The sequence below is a fragment of the Patiria miniata genome, unplaced genomic scaffold, assembly GCF_015706575.1.
Source record: "Patiria miniata isolate m_02_andy unplaced genomic scaffold, ASM1570657v1 HiC_scaffold_16, whole genome shotgun sequence".
NCBI lineage: Eukaryota > Metazoa > Echinodermata > Asteroidea > Valvatida > Asterinidae > Patiria > Patiria miniata.
The window spans coordinates 8,193,518-8,209,640 of record NW_024037054.1 but is presented as its reverse complement, the minus strand read 5'-3'; the positions used below and the strand labels follow the sequence as shown (position 1 = coordinate 8,209,640).

The following is a 16,123-nucleotide window of genomic DNA, read 5'->3' as shown; positions in this document are numbered from 1 at the left end:
AATTCAAGTGATATTGGAATAAATTTACGGATGAAGTACTCCCAATTAATCACGTATGCCATCTCTGGGTTGGAGGCACAAGAATTATGCAATACTTGCCAGGGTTTGGGAAAAATGCAGGTAGGCGTTTGATATAGAAAATTATCACTAGTGTCTTTTGGGGGAAGGCATACATGCGAGCAGCACTTCTAAGGATATTCTGTAGCATTTGTGGAGTTCAGTTTAGGAAACGTGAGTAACGTTTGTAGTGAAGGGCTTTGCTGTTCATTTCCACCAAGGTGTATTTTGAAAAAGGGTTAGACGTTTCTAGCTTGACACAATAGCTTCACTGATGCAAGAGCTACCCGCAGGATTCATTGAACATCAGCAACATAACTGGATCTCCATGTAATAATCTAGATGACCAATATTAAGCTTTATCCAAGGATCCACATAACTTGTGTATGCCTTTAATTGAATGTGACGTGACGTATCGTGCTGTTTACTGAATAGTTCTGAAAGTGTGCTGTTTTGTTATTGTGTACAATAGATTGCCCCCGAGACACTTGCTGTATAAAGTTGCCTGAAGGACGTGTTTAATGAAACTGATTTAAATCACAATTGCTTGCAGAAAAAATGCAGATGTTGTTCCTCATTAGCTGATCAATATGGCTTATTAACTAAAATGCATCAAGTGGTTTTTTTTTACTCAAGTGAATACATCGAGTGCTACAGTTTGGCTGTAAAATTGGGGTAGTCATTTTGTTGAGTCTCATAACAGTGCGGTGGTCACATGCTCTGATTTGTGTTTAATCATTTTTGTTTTTGTTTGTCGTGCACAGTTCCCGAGGTACGCATCAGTCGCCAGTTGTCCACAGATAGCATGTCTAGCCTAGCATCCATGACAAGCATGTCCAGTTTCGGCTCTGCGGTGACCGACTCGGAAGTCACGGACGGCAAGAAGAACCTCAAGAAAAAGAAGCACTGGGTAGGTCAAAGGTCACACCGTAACTGGTACCTGGCACCCACTGTAGGAGGACCACTGGCACAAGCAAATGTTAAGGGCACTCTCATTGGACAAATTACACCGCAAAGACTTCCAACCTTGATGTGATTGGCTTTTGAAATAGTTATTTGCAGCAGTTTTATATAAGTTGAGAAGTCATTGCAAACAAAATTTAATTTTGCTCATTCATTTAAAGAATGAATTATTTGCACCTCACCCTAAAGTGCCACAATTTTTAATTTCTGAAGCACAGTCTGAACTTGCAGCAGCTGAAAAAGCATGCCTAAAATCACTTGAAGTTTGTTTAAAATAATCGTCTATGGTTGCAAATTGCTTTTTTATGTTTCACTGCATTGTATCTTCTAAAGCTGCAAAAATATAATTAGTTTTGCTATATCATGTGATGACACATGTGACAAATCGTGTGACATATCATGTGACCCATCATCCACCATCTCCAGTTCATTTGTTTCTTTCATCCACACTAATACTGCTTTCCCTTTTGCCTGTTTACCTTTCCAATCATCTATCCATTTGTTCACCAATTCATCTGTCCTTTGCCTCCATTTTTTTCACGCTTAGATCTCATCAGGCGAAAAGGTACTATGTTCATGCATGAATCTTCTTTTTTCATTCTGTTGTCACGAACTGTTTTTGGGTGATCATAGGATCTAGATGAAAGTTATGTTAGTTGCTGTAGCTTGAAGTTTTTTATTGATTGCATGGAATTTTCATGTATTACAGTGTTCATCATTATAGTGAAGAAAAAAAGGTTAAAACTGTTGTTTACGCCACAATTAATGGTTTAACTTTTACACAGTTTGTTACTTGGCATATATCTTGTCAAAAGTATGTATCTTCTCACAATATTGTGTTCAGCATGAATTTTTTTAATTCCATTTTCATTACTACTTCTGATGGTTCTTGGCTACTTTTCGACCACTGTTGGTATAAAAGAATTTATAGTTGGATTCTTGTAGAATGTGTGGTGTTTCAACTTGGGCATGACTGTTTGGTGGGGTTATTAAAACACATCTTTGTTATGACCTCTGGTAGATTAGATCGTTGTTATATGCAATTTAAGTGTGTTGTAGCAAATAATCATCATTGCAGTTTTCTGTTTAATATCCAATTCTTCATTCTCTTTTGTCTTCTGTGGTTTTACAGCTTCGGAGTTCTTTCCGTGCTGCCTTCAGTCGCAAGAAGAAGAACGGCACCTCAACGGACACCGAGGACCTGGAGAGCAACAGCTCCTTCCAAAGTGGCGGTTACCCCGCCAACCAACAGCTCAAGACATCAGCCTCCACATCGGCGTAAGTGGCATTCATGTATCAGGTCATGGGGTACCAGACTAGTCAGCTGGGCTGGTTATCTTGGTGCCTGACTATTTCAGCGTCTGGTACACGCTAACTGATTTCACGATCTATAAGCTTATTAATTGAGCACCAGACCAATTTATTGGGTATGGCTAAACTGATTAAACCTGTGACTGCTAGACCTGTTCTGTGGCTCTGGCCTTTTTGAAGGGGGCACGTTACTTTTTCACTCTTTAGTCTCTCTACAATTTTGGTGACAGACTGCTTCTTAAAAGCCAATAGGGCCATTTTCAAGTGCTTTTTCTTCTCAGTTTTTTTTAATCAATGCTAAATGGAATCTCATTTAAAGCATAGAATGTTAAAACTGATCTTGAAATTTCATTTCAGTGAATAACAAAATGTATAAACAAGTAAAAAAACATGTTTTATTCTTTATGAAATGTAATTTAATGTGTGGTAGTTTTGCCACTAATAATAATACTTATGTACATGTAAATCCCTCAAAACAAAGTGTCATTTCGTAAAAGTTTTACACCAGTTTTATCTGTATCAAAATTAATTTTCCTCCGTAGTTCAATAATTGTTCAAGTAACTGTTATTAATTCCATTTTGCCAAAAACCTCTAAACTAAAATTTCCTTCACTCTTTGATTTCCATCAATAGAATCTACGATGCTGAGAAGAGCCAAGAGACAATCAACGATCTCAAGAGGAAACTGAGAGAGAAGGAGAGCAAGCTGACTGACGTCAAGCTGGAAGCGTTGAGCTCACAGCATCAACTGGATCAGATGAAGGAATCCATGAGCAAAATGAAGGTAGGAAGGAACCACCAGACTTGCGTTTCATAGTCATGCCAAACTAAATCATTCCAAAGATCGAATATTATTGGACTTTTGAAACAATTAGGAGCGACCACAGTTAAAAGATCAACTGTTGCAGTCGTTCAAAATGACTCCAGGATCCGCTCAATGAAATTTCTTTGATAAAAAGAAAAATAATATTATAGTACATGTAAAAAAGAAAATCAACTAAATAGAATTCATGCACTTTTTTTGTGCTCCGGTCAGCTAAAATTTGGCACACACAATTTTTCACGGATCAAAAATGAAGAAAGTCTGTTTTTGCTGGGATCTAACTCTGAAAAAAATCCCCAGATAGACTTGAAGGACTACTGCATATGTAACTATGGGCCCAAACCAATTTGCATTTAGACAGGCTTTTGTTATCTAAGACACAACTAAGAATTTTGTCCCTTCATTTTGGACAGAATGAAATGAGCACACTCAAGCAGGAGAATGACAGACTCCAACGTCAAGTCGTCGCTCATCGATCCCTGGATGCCAGCTCCTCCCAAGCCTCTCTCAACTCTCTAGGATCTTCCAAACGGCTCAGCCGAGATTCACTAGACAGGCATCGGTTAAGCATGAACTCAGACCACGGCAGTCTAGGTAAGTCAAGGTGCAGTTTCTTACACTTATTCATTTCAAACAGAATTACAACTAGTTCATACTCAGTGGGAAAGAGAAGGTGAACGCAACTTTCAGATGTCATGTCAACTTTTCGTGCTGCGAATTTGTGAAGCTGAACAAATTTCAAGTCTTGCAAATTTCACAGCAAATGTGTTATGATGTCAAATTTTGCATACACATTTGCCTTAAGTATGAACCTAAGTTTACCTACAGAAAACATTTGTTATGGATTGTGTTAAAGCATGTTAAATGATAACCTTTTTTTTTTATCTAATTAGAACTACATTTAATTTGACTTTTTTTCCTCCAGATATTTTGCTGGATGACAACTCTGGTATGACAAACAACAGTCAACGCATCATTGTGACCGTTGCTGTCAATAGTCTACCCGAAGCTGTTAAACAGGCAGAGGTAATGATGATCCTTGCAAGATTTGTACTTAGTTGGAACTTTAAAAAGCACAACCTACATGCTTCATGGGAAATGTGTAAAACTTTGCAATTATTGATGTTTTGTTACTTGCTTTTACTTACAGCATGTCTTGCCTAAGCAACAGGAAGTGTTTATAGGAACCATTGGCATCAGTAGCAAGACAAACTGGGACACGTTAGACAGTGTCGTCAAGAGAATATTCAAGGTTTGTACAAGACCATCACTTTCTGTCAAGATTACCTACCCATCCCCTCCCAACCAAACAATCTGTACCGATTCCAAACTAGTCTCAACCACCCCAGATGCAGATATCTTAAAACAGCCTAGCCCGGACCAACAAACCTAGGCTTCCAAGCCCAACCATAACCTAGCCTTGCCCCAGCTCTAACCCAAGTCAACCCAAGCCCATCCAAGGTACTTAACCAAGGCAACCCATTCAAACCTAATGTAACCCAACCAAACCAAACCCAGTTCATTTGAAACAATCCACAACCCACCCTATTTCGGCCTATGCCAAACGAGCGCCACAGAGGCAAGCTAACTCTAGTTTATGGGAGACAGAAGTGTAAAACCCTGGCTCTGTTCAATAGTAAATCAATACCAATGTTGTGTTCGAGTACATCACAAGTATATTAATTTCTGTCAAAAGTACATCACAATTCCTTTCATTCACCAATAACAGGGAATGAATAATAACACAGGAATTTTTTTTCCACAGTTCATTTGAATAGCTTGCAATATGACTTGTAATGGACTCAACTAAAACATTGTTGGGTACCTTAATAACTTTATATCATTGTCATTCCTACAGGAGTATGTATTAAGAATAGACCCAGTGACAAACGTCGGCCTCAGTGCAGAGAGTGTACATAGTTACATCGTCGGAGAGATCATCAGAACGAAAGACTCGGACCCACCAGAACTCTTGCCTTGTGGATACCTAGTGGGTGATAACACATCCATCCAGATCCATGTCAAATGTAAGTGTGATGTCAATTCATTTCTGACCCCCACTGAAACATATCTTGCCACTAGAGGGTGCTTTTGTGTCTAAACCCATTGGTAGATTCATCTAAGCACTCTGAAAAACAAAGAAAACCCCAAGAATAACGCATGTATTCACCTCACTTTATAACTTCATAACTGCTTATTACAAGAAAATAATCTCCACTACTTACCGCCGAATATTCTGTGCCGACAGTAAAGGTATTTCACCAGTTAGCAGGGAGTTTGGCTTTGTGCATGCTTACATCCTATAACTATGCTTACAGGATAAGCATGGAATTTCTGCGTTGTCACTGTAAGCACAAAATGTTGAAGTGCAAAATTCTGTGGTTAGCAGAGCCATGAAAATTTGGCCCAAAATATCTCCCTTTTACAAGTGTTCCAGAAGCTTATTCACCACACCTGTTTTAATATACTGATCCATTATAATGATGCACAGTCAAATGTCCAACAAAAGTCTAACGTACACGTAACGCACATGGCATGAACATGTAGTGTGGCATCGGAAAAATGCACATGTTGCCAATGTCATAAGTGGACAGGTCTTATGGCTGAATCCATAACGGTCAATTATCATTTTGTGCAAATTTACATCACCCCGATGCCAATTCCATCTTATGGATAGTTCATTGCGGTACCCGCTGCTACATACGATTCGAACCAGCCAACCGATCCCGCAAGCTCGGTGGTCGAGTGGTTAGACGTCTGCGCTAGAAAGCAGGAGGTCGTGGGTTTGAGTCCCACCCGAGTGATTTTTTTCCAACTTTCACTCGGGAGGTAACACACTGAGTATACAGTGTTTATACGTCGGTGAAGGGCAAAACCTAATATTAAATTGTGCAAGTTTCTTGTTTAATAATTTATACTTGAAATATGTATTTATATTGTAGGTGTACAGCAGAACAGCTGCGATCGCCTTGTCTTCGAGACCCTGATTCCCAAACCAATCCTCCAGCGATACATCTCGTTACTCCTGGAGCACAGACGCATCATCCTGTGTGGACCTAGTGGAACAGGGAAGACTTTCCTAGCTCAGAGATTGGCCGATCATATCGTTCAGAGGGGTGGCAAAGAGCCCTCAGAGTCCACCATCGCCGTCTTCAACGTGGACCACAAATCCAGCAAAGAGCTGAAACAATATCTGACTAATGTGGCCGACCAATGCGAGACAAAGTGAGTTGCATTACAAAACGGACAAGTCTGGAATAAGAAAGCACCCCAGATGTGAACAAAATATCTTTGTGTTTCCAATCTGCTTCGTTATGATTTTTTCCCCTGAAATCTTTGTTACTATTTTTCTTAAATATATTTGAGAGATTCCTGTAAATTTGAAGGGTTCATGTTGATCAAAATCTGGATGATATTCGAGCTTTCTGTTTGTAGTATTTTACATGGAAAAGTAAGGTAGCGCTTGAATGACTTACAAGAATAAAACTAAAAGTGTGATATAAACATATTGAATAAACTAGAAACTTGCATAACAGTGATAGGAGTTGAGACAATTGATGTGCAAAGAAAAAAACAAACATGACTATTTATAGAGAAGAAAGACCCAAGTAAAGAAGTGGAAAAAATTGATTCCACCGATTACTTTTCCAACCTACAGTTCGGTGGATCTGCCTTCAGTCATCATCTTAGACAACCTCCATCACGTCGGTTCCCTTGGCGACATCTTCAATGGTTTCCTTAGTTACAAGTATCACAAGTGCCCGTTCATCATCGGCACCATGAACCAAGCGACATGCTCCTCCACCAACCTACAGCTGCATCATAACTTCAGGTAAAAACACATGCAGACAAAAGATTAGTTTTCCTGGGTTGGAAAGTTAAACATTTTGTAGAATTTCCAGTTCTTGTTTGGTTTGGTCATGTATTCAACACACTGTTTCGATTTAAGGACTCTTTTGAAAAAAAGTTGTGCCGATTCCCAAACACTTACTTTCAAAACTGCTGTTGTAGATAACAGAAATCAACGGAAAAGTTTGCTTTACAAAGTACAGGTATAAATAATATAACAGTTTTATTTCACTTGCACAAAATTAGTATAAATATTACAACATATACTGTCACTTGACTTAAACAAATGGTAGCTTAATGACGTTATTGGAAATTGGTCTACTAAATGAATTTTTAGGTAACCCACAATAGGAAAATCAAAGGTAACATTCTCAAAGCCAGTGGTTGTTACCGATTGTGATCATTCCAGTGTGTCATATTTCTAAACTTCTGAAATATTGTCTCTTTTGATGTTTAGGTGGGTGCTGTGTGCCAACCACATGGAGCCCGTCAAGGGTTTCCTAGGTCGCTTCCTGCGACGCAAGCTGGTCGAGACCGAGATCCGAGAGAACACACGCAACAATGACCTCAACAAGATCATCGACTGGATTCCCAAAGTCTGGCAGCACCTCAACAAGTTCCTGGAGTCTCACAGCTCCTCAGACGTGACCATCGGGCCTAGGCTGTTCCTGTCTTGCCCTGTGGATCTAGCTGGGTCTCAGGTCTGGTTCACTGATCTCTGGAACTACTCCATCGTGCCCTATCTCCTGGAGGCTGTCAGGGAAGGATTACAGGTATGTGGGTTGTTTTAATATTGGATTTGACCCTAGATCAGTGTCATTTTTTGAAAGTTTACGAGAGCATGCAAGAAAACTTACAAGCTTGCAATTTTGAACCTCACCGATCAAGTTTGTACCTTTTTTTCTGTGCAACCTCTGATGCATCATTTTACCATTCCACAATCTGAGCTTTCCTGCCTTGATGCTGGCTCATACATGTATGCTTTACACAAATGCTGTAACTGTAACGGTATGAAATTTTAGCTTCTTTGTAAATATTGTAATTATCAGCATTTATGCTGTTGTGTACAATATGTTTTGTTTCTAATAATAAACCAGAATATATATATATATAAATGTAAATGCAACCAATACTTGGCATGGCGTCACATATTCAGGTTTAAATTGCATATGCACTGAGTAACAACTTGCTCTAATGTTGGAGGTCTCCCAAACTGTTAGTAATTGTTTTTCTTGCGGGCTTTCAGAAAGTACTTAACATACCATGCCCATGTTACTTTTCAAACCAAAAGGTAGTTATTTACAAACAAACCGTTCAAGCTATGCACAATTGTCTCTGATCTTGTTGCAGCTCTACGGTCGCAAAGCAGCCTGGGAAGACCCTGCCGAGTGGGTGATTGACAGTTACCCCTGGCAACCCACCAGCAGCCAAGACTGGCCCTCGTTGCTACGGTTACGCCCGGAGGATGTCGGGTTTGATGGCTACACCATGCACACCGGGATTAAAGGTCAGCAATCTGGACAGAGTGATGCTGAAGGCGATCCGCTGGTAAGTTTTGTATAAATAAATGCCAGTAATTAAAACTTAACCCGTTATACTGGTTCAAATTTGAGAAATGGAACTGAATGTCGGTTGACCTTTTTTTAGAAAATGATTACATGGGAAACAGTTTGTGAAACTGCCGTAGGTATTTTATGCTAAAATGTCAAAGACCAACATGAAAAAGCTTTCAAAATTTGTTGGGAAAGATATCAAATGTATTTGCCATTCCCTCCAAAACTACTGGGGCGTAGTCTTTACGTAAGTTGGAAAATAAGAAACGGGGATTCGTTGACATAATAATTAGAGTTTGTGACTAGGATTTTGGAAAAACCTTTAAAACTTCAGAATATCGGTAGGGAAGTTTTCTTGAAAGCCAGTGGCTAAATGTCAACTACTTGCATTCAGTATGGACAAATTCAAGATGGCTTAACAAGTAACATCATTGTTGCAACCGTTTTACCACTGACCCTGGCCCGGATGCACACTAACCCCCAATCACGACGTAACGCTGCACCCACTCTAACCTTTGACCTTATTTCTCCATGGCAACCATGACAGCTGAGCATGCTCATGCATTTACAAGAGGCCTCAGGCTACTCCAGCCCGCGCAGCTGCGCAAGCCCAACCATTTAACCTTGTTAGGTAGGTTGCGACAGGCACGGAGGGGCTGGTACGTTGTTTTATGCACATGATCGTCTTGACGTGTCTGCATCATGTATTCATGTTGTGCATAATGTGTTAAAACAGAGAAAGTGTCATTCACCATTTAACAATTGTAGAAACGTGCATCGTGATTTTGGTGAACTTTGTGAGGTGTATGCATGTGCTCTTGATTTATTCATAGTTGTAATAGCCACTACCAATAGAGGGCGCCATAAGCCATCAATGTGATCCTATAGTATTAGTTCTAGTATTGCCAGTCACTACTTTTGCCTTAATTTTTTGCCGAAATTTAATGGTAGTGTACTTTCATAAACCATAACCCCAGCCATATCAGCATATAGGGACAACACCTTGAATTCTATAGTTTGCCTTATGTGTAGAATGCGTTAAGTCTCATTGAGCAAATGTCGTGTAGCTCACAGCTTACAACTTGTCCCACATATTTTTGGCCAATGTAACTGCACATATGTAGCTGAAACACTGCATTCTAAGCGTTAAGCATGTAAAATATGTGTCTTTTGTTCTGGTTTTTGTTGGCACACACAATCAGGAAGAATATTCATGCATGTCTCGAGTTGAGAACTGTATACTTTCAGCCATTGATGTCGTGTTTTCTTTTGTGTTATTTGAAGAACATTTCTTTCTTGATTAATGTGTTTTTGCTTCAGACTATGAATATTTAAGTTCGTTCTCTGTATCAATTAGAGCCTTGCAGAAGTTGAATTGTACGGACATCACTTCCTTTGTGATATTGAAAGAATACTCTGAATAGAATGTTTGTGTACCTTTGAGAAGAACTGTTTTGAAAATGCAACTTGCACATGATTAATTCGCTTTTCAAATTGTTTTTGTGATTGAGCAAAAAGTGTCGTCAAGCTTCCTTAACATCATTCTGCATTCATATTTTTTCGGCCAAAGTTTGTGTGTGTCGTCACCAAATGTTTTTTGCCAACACTTTTTTTAAAAACATTCAACTTGCAGTGAATTTAGAGGAGAGAGAATCCAACCCTGTGACTGAACTGAATTTCCTAAAAAAAAATCATAAATAACTCAATGTCCAGAGGACACCTTATTAACTCCAGCCACACAGGTATTTTGTCTAAACCTGGATAGTTTGGCTTCAATCCATTGATAGTTGTTGCCCTAAAAGGTAAAGATTCTTACAATTTCTTTCTCTTTTTCCCCTTTTGTCTTCAGTTCAACATGCTGATGAGGCTGCAGGAAGCAGCAAACCTGTCAGGAGCCCAGAGCTGCGATAGCGACACCAACAGCATTGACAGCGTTGGCTTGTCCACGGAAGACATCCAGAAAACTGTGGAGATTACTGTCTGAACACCTTCAAGACTGGGATATCGGCAGATGAAAACAACTGGCAGAACACCAAGATGAATATTCATGAAATGCAGAGTAGGACAATTTGGCAATAAGAGAAAACATGATGAATATTCATAGTATCAGAAATAAGTTGGAATGGAGTGTCTACAACCAATTTCAGCAGTATTTCACCGGGATGAATATTCATAAGGAAAAATCCTTTGAATAAAGGAGAAAACAAGATGAATATTCATGATATTTGAGATGCTTCAATATTGAGTACCTACAGCGCAGCCCCAGCCTTCAGTAATTCATGAATATTCATTGTCAAGATATCTCTGCAGTGTTATCTGCAGAGGGCTGCAACTTCTGAATGTTGAGAAACCAAAAATATTTTCATCAAAGATGAATTACAACATGAATATTCATGAAAATATATTTGCTTCATAAATATTCACAATCATTGTATATTTATATGCCTCTTCTTATTTGTATTATGTGGATCAATTTGCATATGTCTTGCTTTTGACCATTAATCAATTTCATAAGTAGAAAAGATTAAATAGATTTAGTTTTGATGTGAATACAGTGAAACGTTTGGTCAACATTCTCAGTTGCTGTCTCCTGTATTTGTTGTCAATATAAAATTGCAGAGCAAGTCTGACAATAAAAATATTGATTTTGGCTGGATGGTAGACTGTTACAGATAGAAGCAATGTTGTATATTTCTGTGAGTGTTTTAATCTTATTTGGTTTGTACACTGTTTGACCAATATTGATGTTCATAAGGCTCTTGTCAAAAGTTAAAAAACGAAAGTCATTTTCTTTCTTTTGCTAAGGGCTTTTTCTTCAATACTTTGTACAGCTTTTGTGAAAAATTGTCTTAGTTTTTTTTGGTAGGATATAAACACAAGGTTCTTTTTTTTAACCAATAATTGTTTTTTTCTCTCTCTATAAAAAGCAATGTGCAAATATTTCAGACCGTGCTCGGTATTTTTCACATTTTAAAATGATATTTTCTGTAAATATGTACCTATATGTCCATAACTGTACAAAGTATGAAAAGCATGTGTAGATAACTGTAGATAATTTGAAATGATAAAACAATGACAAATTTATCTCTTGCCAACATGCAAAGCAGGATTGTCCACACAAGCAAAAACACATCACGGTTGTAGCTTCCTAGCGTGGGCTAAAGACCAGCGAATGTGAAGCTCAAATGTTGATATTTAGTGAAAAGCAAAAAGGCCATATTTCTCTAGCTCTTTATTAAATTTGCAAATGAAATCATCAGATCAAAACAAATGTTTTACAAAGAAAACCTCTAATTTTTTTGACAACAGTATTGTTAAATTGATTATTTGAAAGGTAATTGATTTCAAAATGAGTTGGAAAAAAATGAACAAAATATCATGTCTTAATTGCACAAGACAAGAATTTAAAAAAAGAAATAGCGCTTGTCATTGTCATAAAATATACATTAGAATCATGAAAAAAAGGAAAGTTAAGTTTTCAGATCACCTCAGCATTTTTAAAACTCAAATCTTGTTTTGGCTCTAGGTTTTGGACCCCAGTTGTTACTACGGAACCAAAAAATAAAAGCATTTCGACTTTTGAAGTCTTATCATTATTTCCAGTTCAAACCTGTCGCACAGGCATAGCAAAAACTCTCAAACTGTCGATAAAGGCATATACACCTTCAAGGTTTTTTTTTTTACTTCTTTTGTTTGATTTTTCAATCAACGATATCTTTGTAATCCTTTTTATAGTACACACATTGGATGGGTCGGATTATCAGCAATGTATTCACATTTCACAGTGCTCCGGATTTTTTTACTCGTATATTATCAACTTATAATTTGTTTGGATGTGCAATGTGAGCAATGATGTATTTAGTATAGTGGCACATAGAGTTGCTTGCCTTTCTTGAAATACATGTACTTTATGCATACGGTAATGTGGTTGTAAAAGAAAGTTTTCAGTTTCATGAACACACAAAATGACAACACAAGAAAGCTCATGTTTTGTGTTGGTGTGAGGGGCTAACTACTGTGCTCTTTCAATTGACACCTATGAGGATACCGCTCCTTTAGTGGATGTTGCCAGATTTAGTAGACAAGTCCATCTCAAGACTGGTCGAAAGTAAATCACAAGTCAGTTCACTAGTCTTGTCACAAGCAGCAGGGGGTGAATTGTGACAAAGGAGTGTTTGTCAGAGGTCACTTGAATCGCTTGTGAGTTGTGATGGACTCATGATGGACTTGACTACAAGACTAGATGTCATGCTTGGCGCAGATCAGTTCTCAGTGGTTTGCATCCTTCACATGGTCACATGACCAGTCACATGGTCACATGACCACTCACTCAAAACTCTCTGTCTGCTGCTTGTGACTGCCATATTGGAATGAAAGTGAGGCTGGATATACAGTTACTGTGTAACTTGCTAAGGTATGAATGGAACCTCTACAAGTGGCCCCCTTGCCTCACTTTCAGCCCAGCCTGCTTGCAAAATATTTATTGTAAAAAAAGTTGATTTAATTACCAATTGTAAAGAAAGGGAAGTAAGTTTCCAAACTATGTACAGCAATTGAGTTCATTGTGTCTGCTTCTTGAGCATGTTTTGCTGTTAAGATCAGTGTATAGTAATTTGGAATGAGTTATATCTTGTGCTACTTAAAACTTCATTGTGAGTATAATACTGGTTATTTAATGATATCTGTTTCGTGGTGACAGAACCTGGTGTATATTTTGCATATTTCATGTGTCATATTTTTTTTTTAACAGAAAACATGCGGTATGAGTTGCTTTTAAACAATAAATCTGTACTCTAATTATTTTACATAATGCAGTGAAGTATATACACATTTGGATGTTAAAAATTCTAAATTAAAACCAAAAAAAAAAATCTTATCTGAAAAATATCTGTTTTCTTTGAACATTAAGTGCATCTTGCTTTGGTTGAGAATCTTTGTAATGGTTTAACGTGTATTTATTTTGTAATTTTTAGGATGGTACTTAAATTCTGTAAGCATATCTGACGTACTTTTGGATGTATTAAACTAGTACCTATTTGGGTATGTTTTCCTCTTTTTATTTTTGAAAAGGAGCCTGAGAAAGGAACGCTGCAAAGTTTTCAACAATTCAACAGGTTGAAATTATCTAGGCCAAAAAAAGAAAGAAACCTCAACACATTCTTATATGTCATAATATTTTGTTAACTGCAATCACATAATGTATTTCAGTAAAAAAAATGTCTTTACATTTTTCAAATGTTAACAATTCAGAACAATTTGTTAGCATGATCACGACTGTCGAATATTCAAATAGTTTGTCCAAATGCTGCTGTAAAGTCTATTGTAAAAAAATTTAGCTTGTAAAAAAATTGTCCCAACTTTAAGAAACTAATTAAGCTACCATCAACCCCACACTCATAATTGGAAATATCAATGTAAATTATGTATAATTTGTATCATACGTAATAATAAGGTATAAAATTATATAATTTTAATCAATTTTTTAATCAAAATTATTTGTGATCATGTAACAAAATACAAGACCAGTAAGTTACAAAGATAAGAAAGTATAAAAGAACATGTACCATTAATAATTCTCCACAACTTTTTTTAAAACAAATATGATAAATATTTACTATTCCACTAAAATGTCTTTAAAAAAATGTATTACTGCTGTTTTTCTCTACATAGATACATCTTTGTTCAGCAACTGCATGTCTTCTTTCTACATCTCAAGAAAAGCTGTAATGTTGGTAGGAAATACTCACGTTCCTTTTGCAAATTCAAGTTTGCAAGTTCAGTTTTTGCAGTTGCTTACTTCTTTAACTCACGAACAGTTTCCCATCTTTTTCCCTTTAATTTTTAAAGACATAATTCACATGAAGATCTCTATTTTGTGTACCTATAACACTCACTTGTATTTATTCTCCGATGAGTGATATTGTCTTGAACAAATTGTGGACTAGAATCCTGACGACAAAGAGAAAACAAATATGAATAAACTTTACTTTTTACCAGTGTTCTGTAATAATTCTTGATTTTTGTTGTTTTTCTTTGTTTTTTCTTTGCTTATTTCATAAGTTTTCTTGTGTTTTGGGTGGGAGTGTTTTGGGTGTTTTGGCTTTGTTTGTTTGTTGTTGGTTTTGAATTTTAAACAGTTGGTTTTAATTCTACTAAAACATAATTTGATTGGCCATTTTCATGGGAACTTTTTTACTGGTGTATATTTCACGATAAGGGTATGCTACTAGTGGAGGGGTTGTTAAAGATGGATTCCCGGTGCTATTTTCGAGTGTCGCCCCGATTAATAAAGTTAATTTTTCACTTGCTATTTTCCTACAGAAATATAAACGTTATTCACTTTTGAAAGAGACATTGAAAAAAAAATCCACGGACGTTTAGTCATTGAATTATTTCTCCACAAAGTTCGAATTATTGGCTGCCAGACAATAAATGGGCTATCGCAGGGCGGGTTATTTGTGCACAAAATGAAAGACGCCCAAAATCGGAATAAAGTATTGTTTTTGTTAAAAACAAAACATATCAATTGAAAATTCGTTAGCAGAAAAAAAAATCGTTTTGTTTTTGAAGAGCATGAGATATTCATATTTAAGTGTCTAAAAAGTTGCTTAAACTGTTTTTATATTGAGTTGGCACTTCGGTCAATTAACAGTCGCAATAGACGCGTCCCTAGAAAGCAAAATACTTTGCGGTTAAATATAAGGATTTTGTAGCGAAGCAGCCGTGGAAAATCTAGGCGCGTCCTTGGGGGGGGGGAACAAATTGTGTGCCCAAAAAAATTGTAGAGGAGCGGCTTCAGAAGATCTAGGCGTGTCCCTAGAAAAATGACTTTGCCATTATATATTACAAAGATTCTGCAGCTGGGCGGCTTTAGAAGATCTAGGATAGTCACAATAACGGGACGACCATTGTTGGACTACCGAAAAATGAGTAAGCGGCTCTTGTTCATAATTTCTGTACAGCCGATCAACGAAATAAATTAATGTGCGCCGCCAAGATTTTGGTGCTTTGGATTCGTGTCAGCTTCTGCGCGCAAGAAAAACTTAGCATTGCGCCCTCTTTATCATGGCTCAGGCGATTCTTAATTGGACGCTGTTCGTAAATGGGTGGTGATGGTTGCGCTCAAAGCTTTGCGCTGGCAGACGACAGCGGCATTGAATATCGCCTAATCGACAATAAAATTCTCAAACTGGCAGGCGCGGGTCCGGAGTGTTTTTTTTAGGGGTCACCCCGCATTTTTTTTTAATAGAAATATATTACAAATAATTTGAACCCCCTCTGCTCTGACACCCCAAAACAATCATGACAATTATACTGGTAACTTGTGCCCAACATTCGGACTGAGCCGGCCAGCTAGGCTACGGGGGTTTTCGAAGACCATTCTGTAATATAGTGTTCATGATCGACGGATTTGAACAGCGATCACTTTGAAAGTATGGTACGAGCCCCCCCCCCCCCCTCCCCCATTGATTTTACGGAGGCCAAGTGTCCGGAGGAAAAAAACCTTGTCTCATTTCAGCATTGATTTGCAGATGACCCCCTCCCCGCGAAAATTATTGGAAATAAA

At 37.7% G+C, this 16,123-nt stretch overlaps 1 protein-coding gene across 1 annotated transcript in view; it reads left to right on the top strand.

Moving 5' to 3' along the window:
* The window catches only part of LOC119722873 (neuron navigator 2-like), a 34,483-nt gene extending 19,917 nt beyond the window's left edge, over positions 1 to 14,566 (top strand). The window contains exons 3-14 of the mRNA XM_038193270.1: positions 822 to 967; positions 2,153 to 2,298; positions 2,965 to 3,115; positions 3,568 to 3,748; positions 4,080 to 4,180; positions 4,305 to 4,406; positions 5,013 to 5,181; positions 6,097 to 6,379; positions 6,813 to 6,986; positions 7,461 to 7,776; positions 8,354 to 8,551; positions 10,406 to 14,566. Coding sequence (XP_038049198.1) covers positions 822 to 967; positions 2,153 to 2,298; positions 2,965 to 3,115; positions 3,568 to 3,748; positions 4,080 to 4,180; positions 4,305 to 4,406; positions 5,013 to 5,181; positions 6,097 to 6,379; positions 6,813 to 6,986; positions 7,461 to 7,776; positions 8,354 to 8,551; positions 10,406 to 10,540 — 2,102 coding nt within the window. The 3' untranslated portion in view covers positions 10,541 to 14,566. The remainder of the gene's footprint in view (positions 1 to 821; positions 968 to 2,152; positions 2,299 to 2,964; positions 3,116 to 3,567; positions 3,749 to 4,079; positions 4,181 to 4,304; positions 4,407 to 5,012; positions 5,182 to 6,096; positions 6,380 to 6,812; positions 6,987 to 7,460; positions 7,777 to 8,353; positions 8,552 to 10,405) is intronic.
* Positions 14,567 to 16,123: the final 1,557 nt, after the last annotated feature.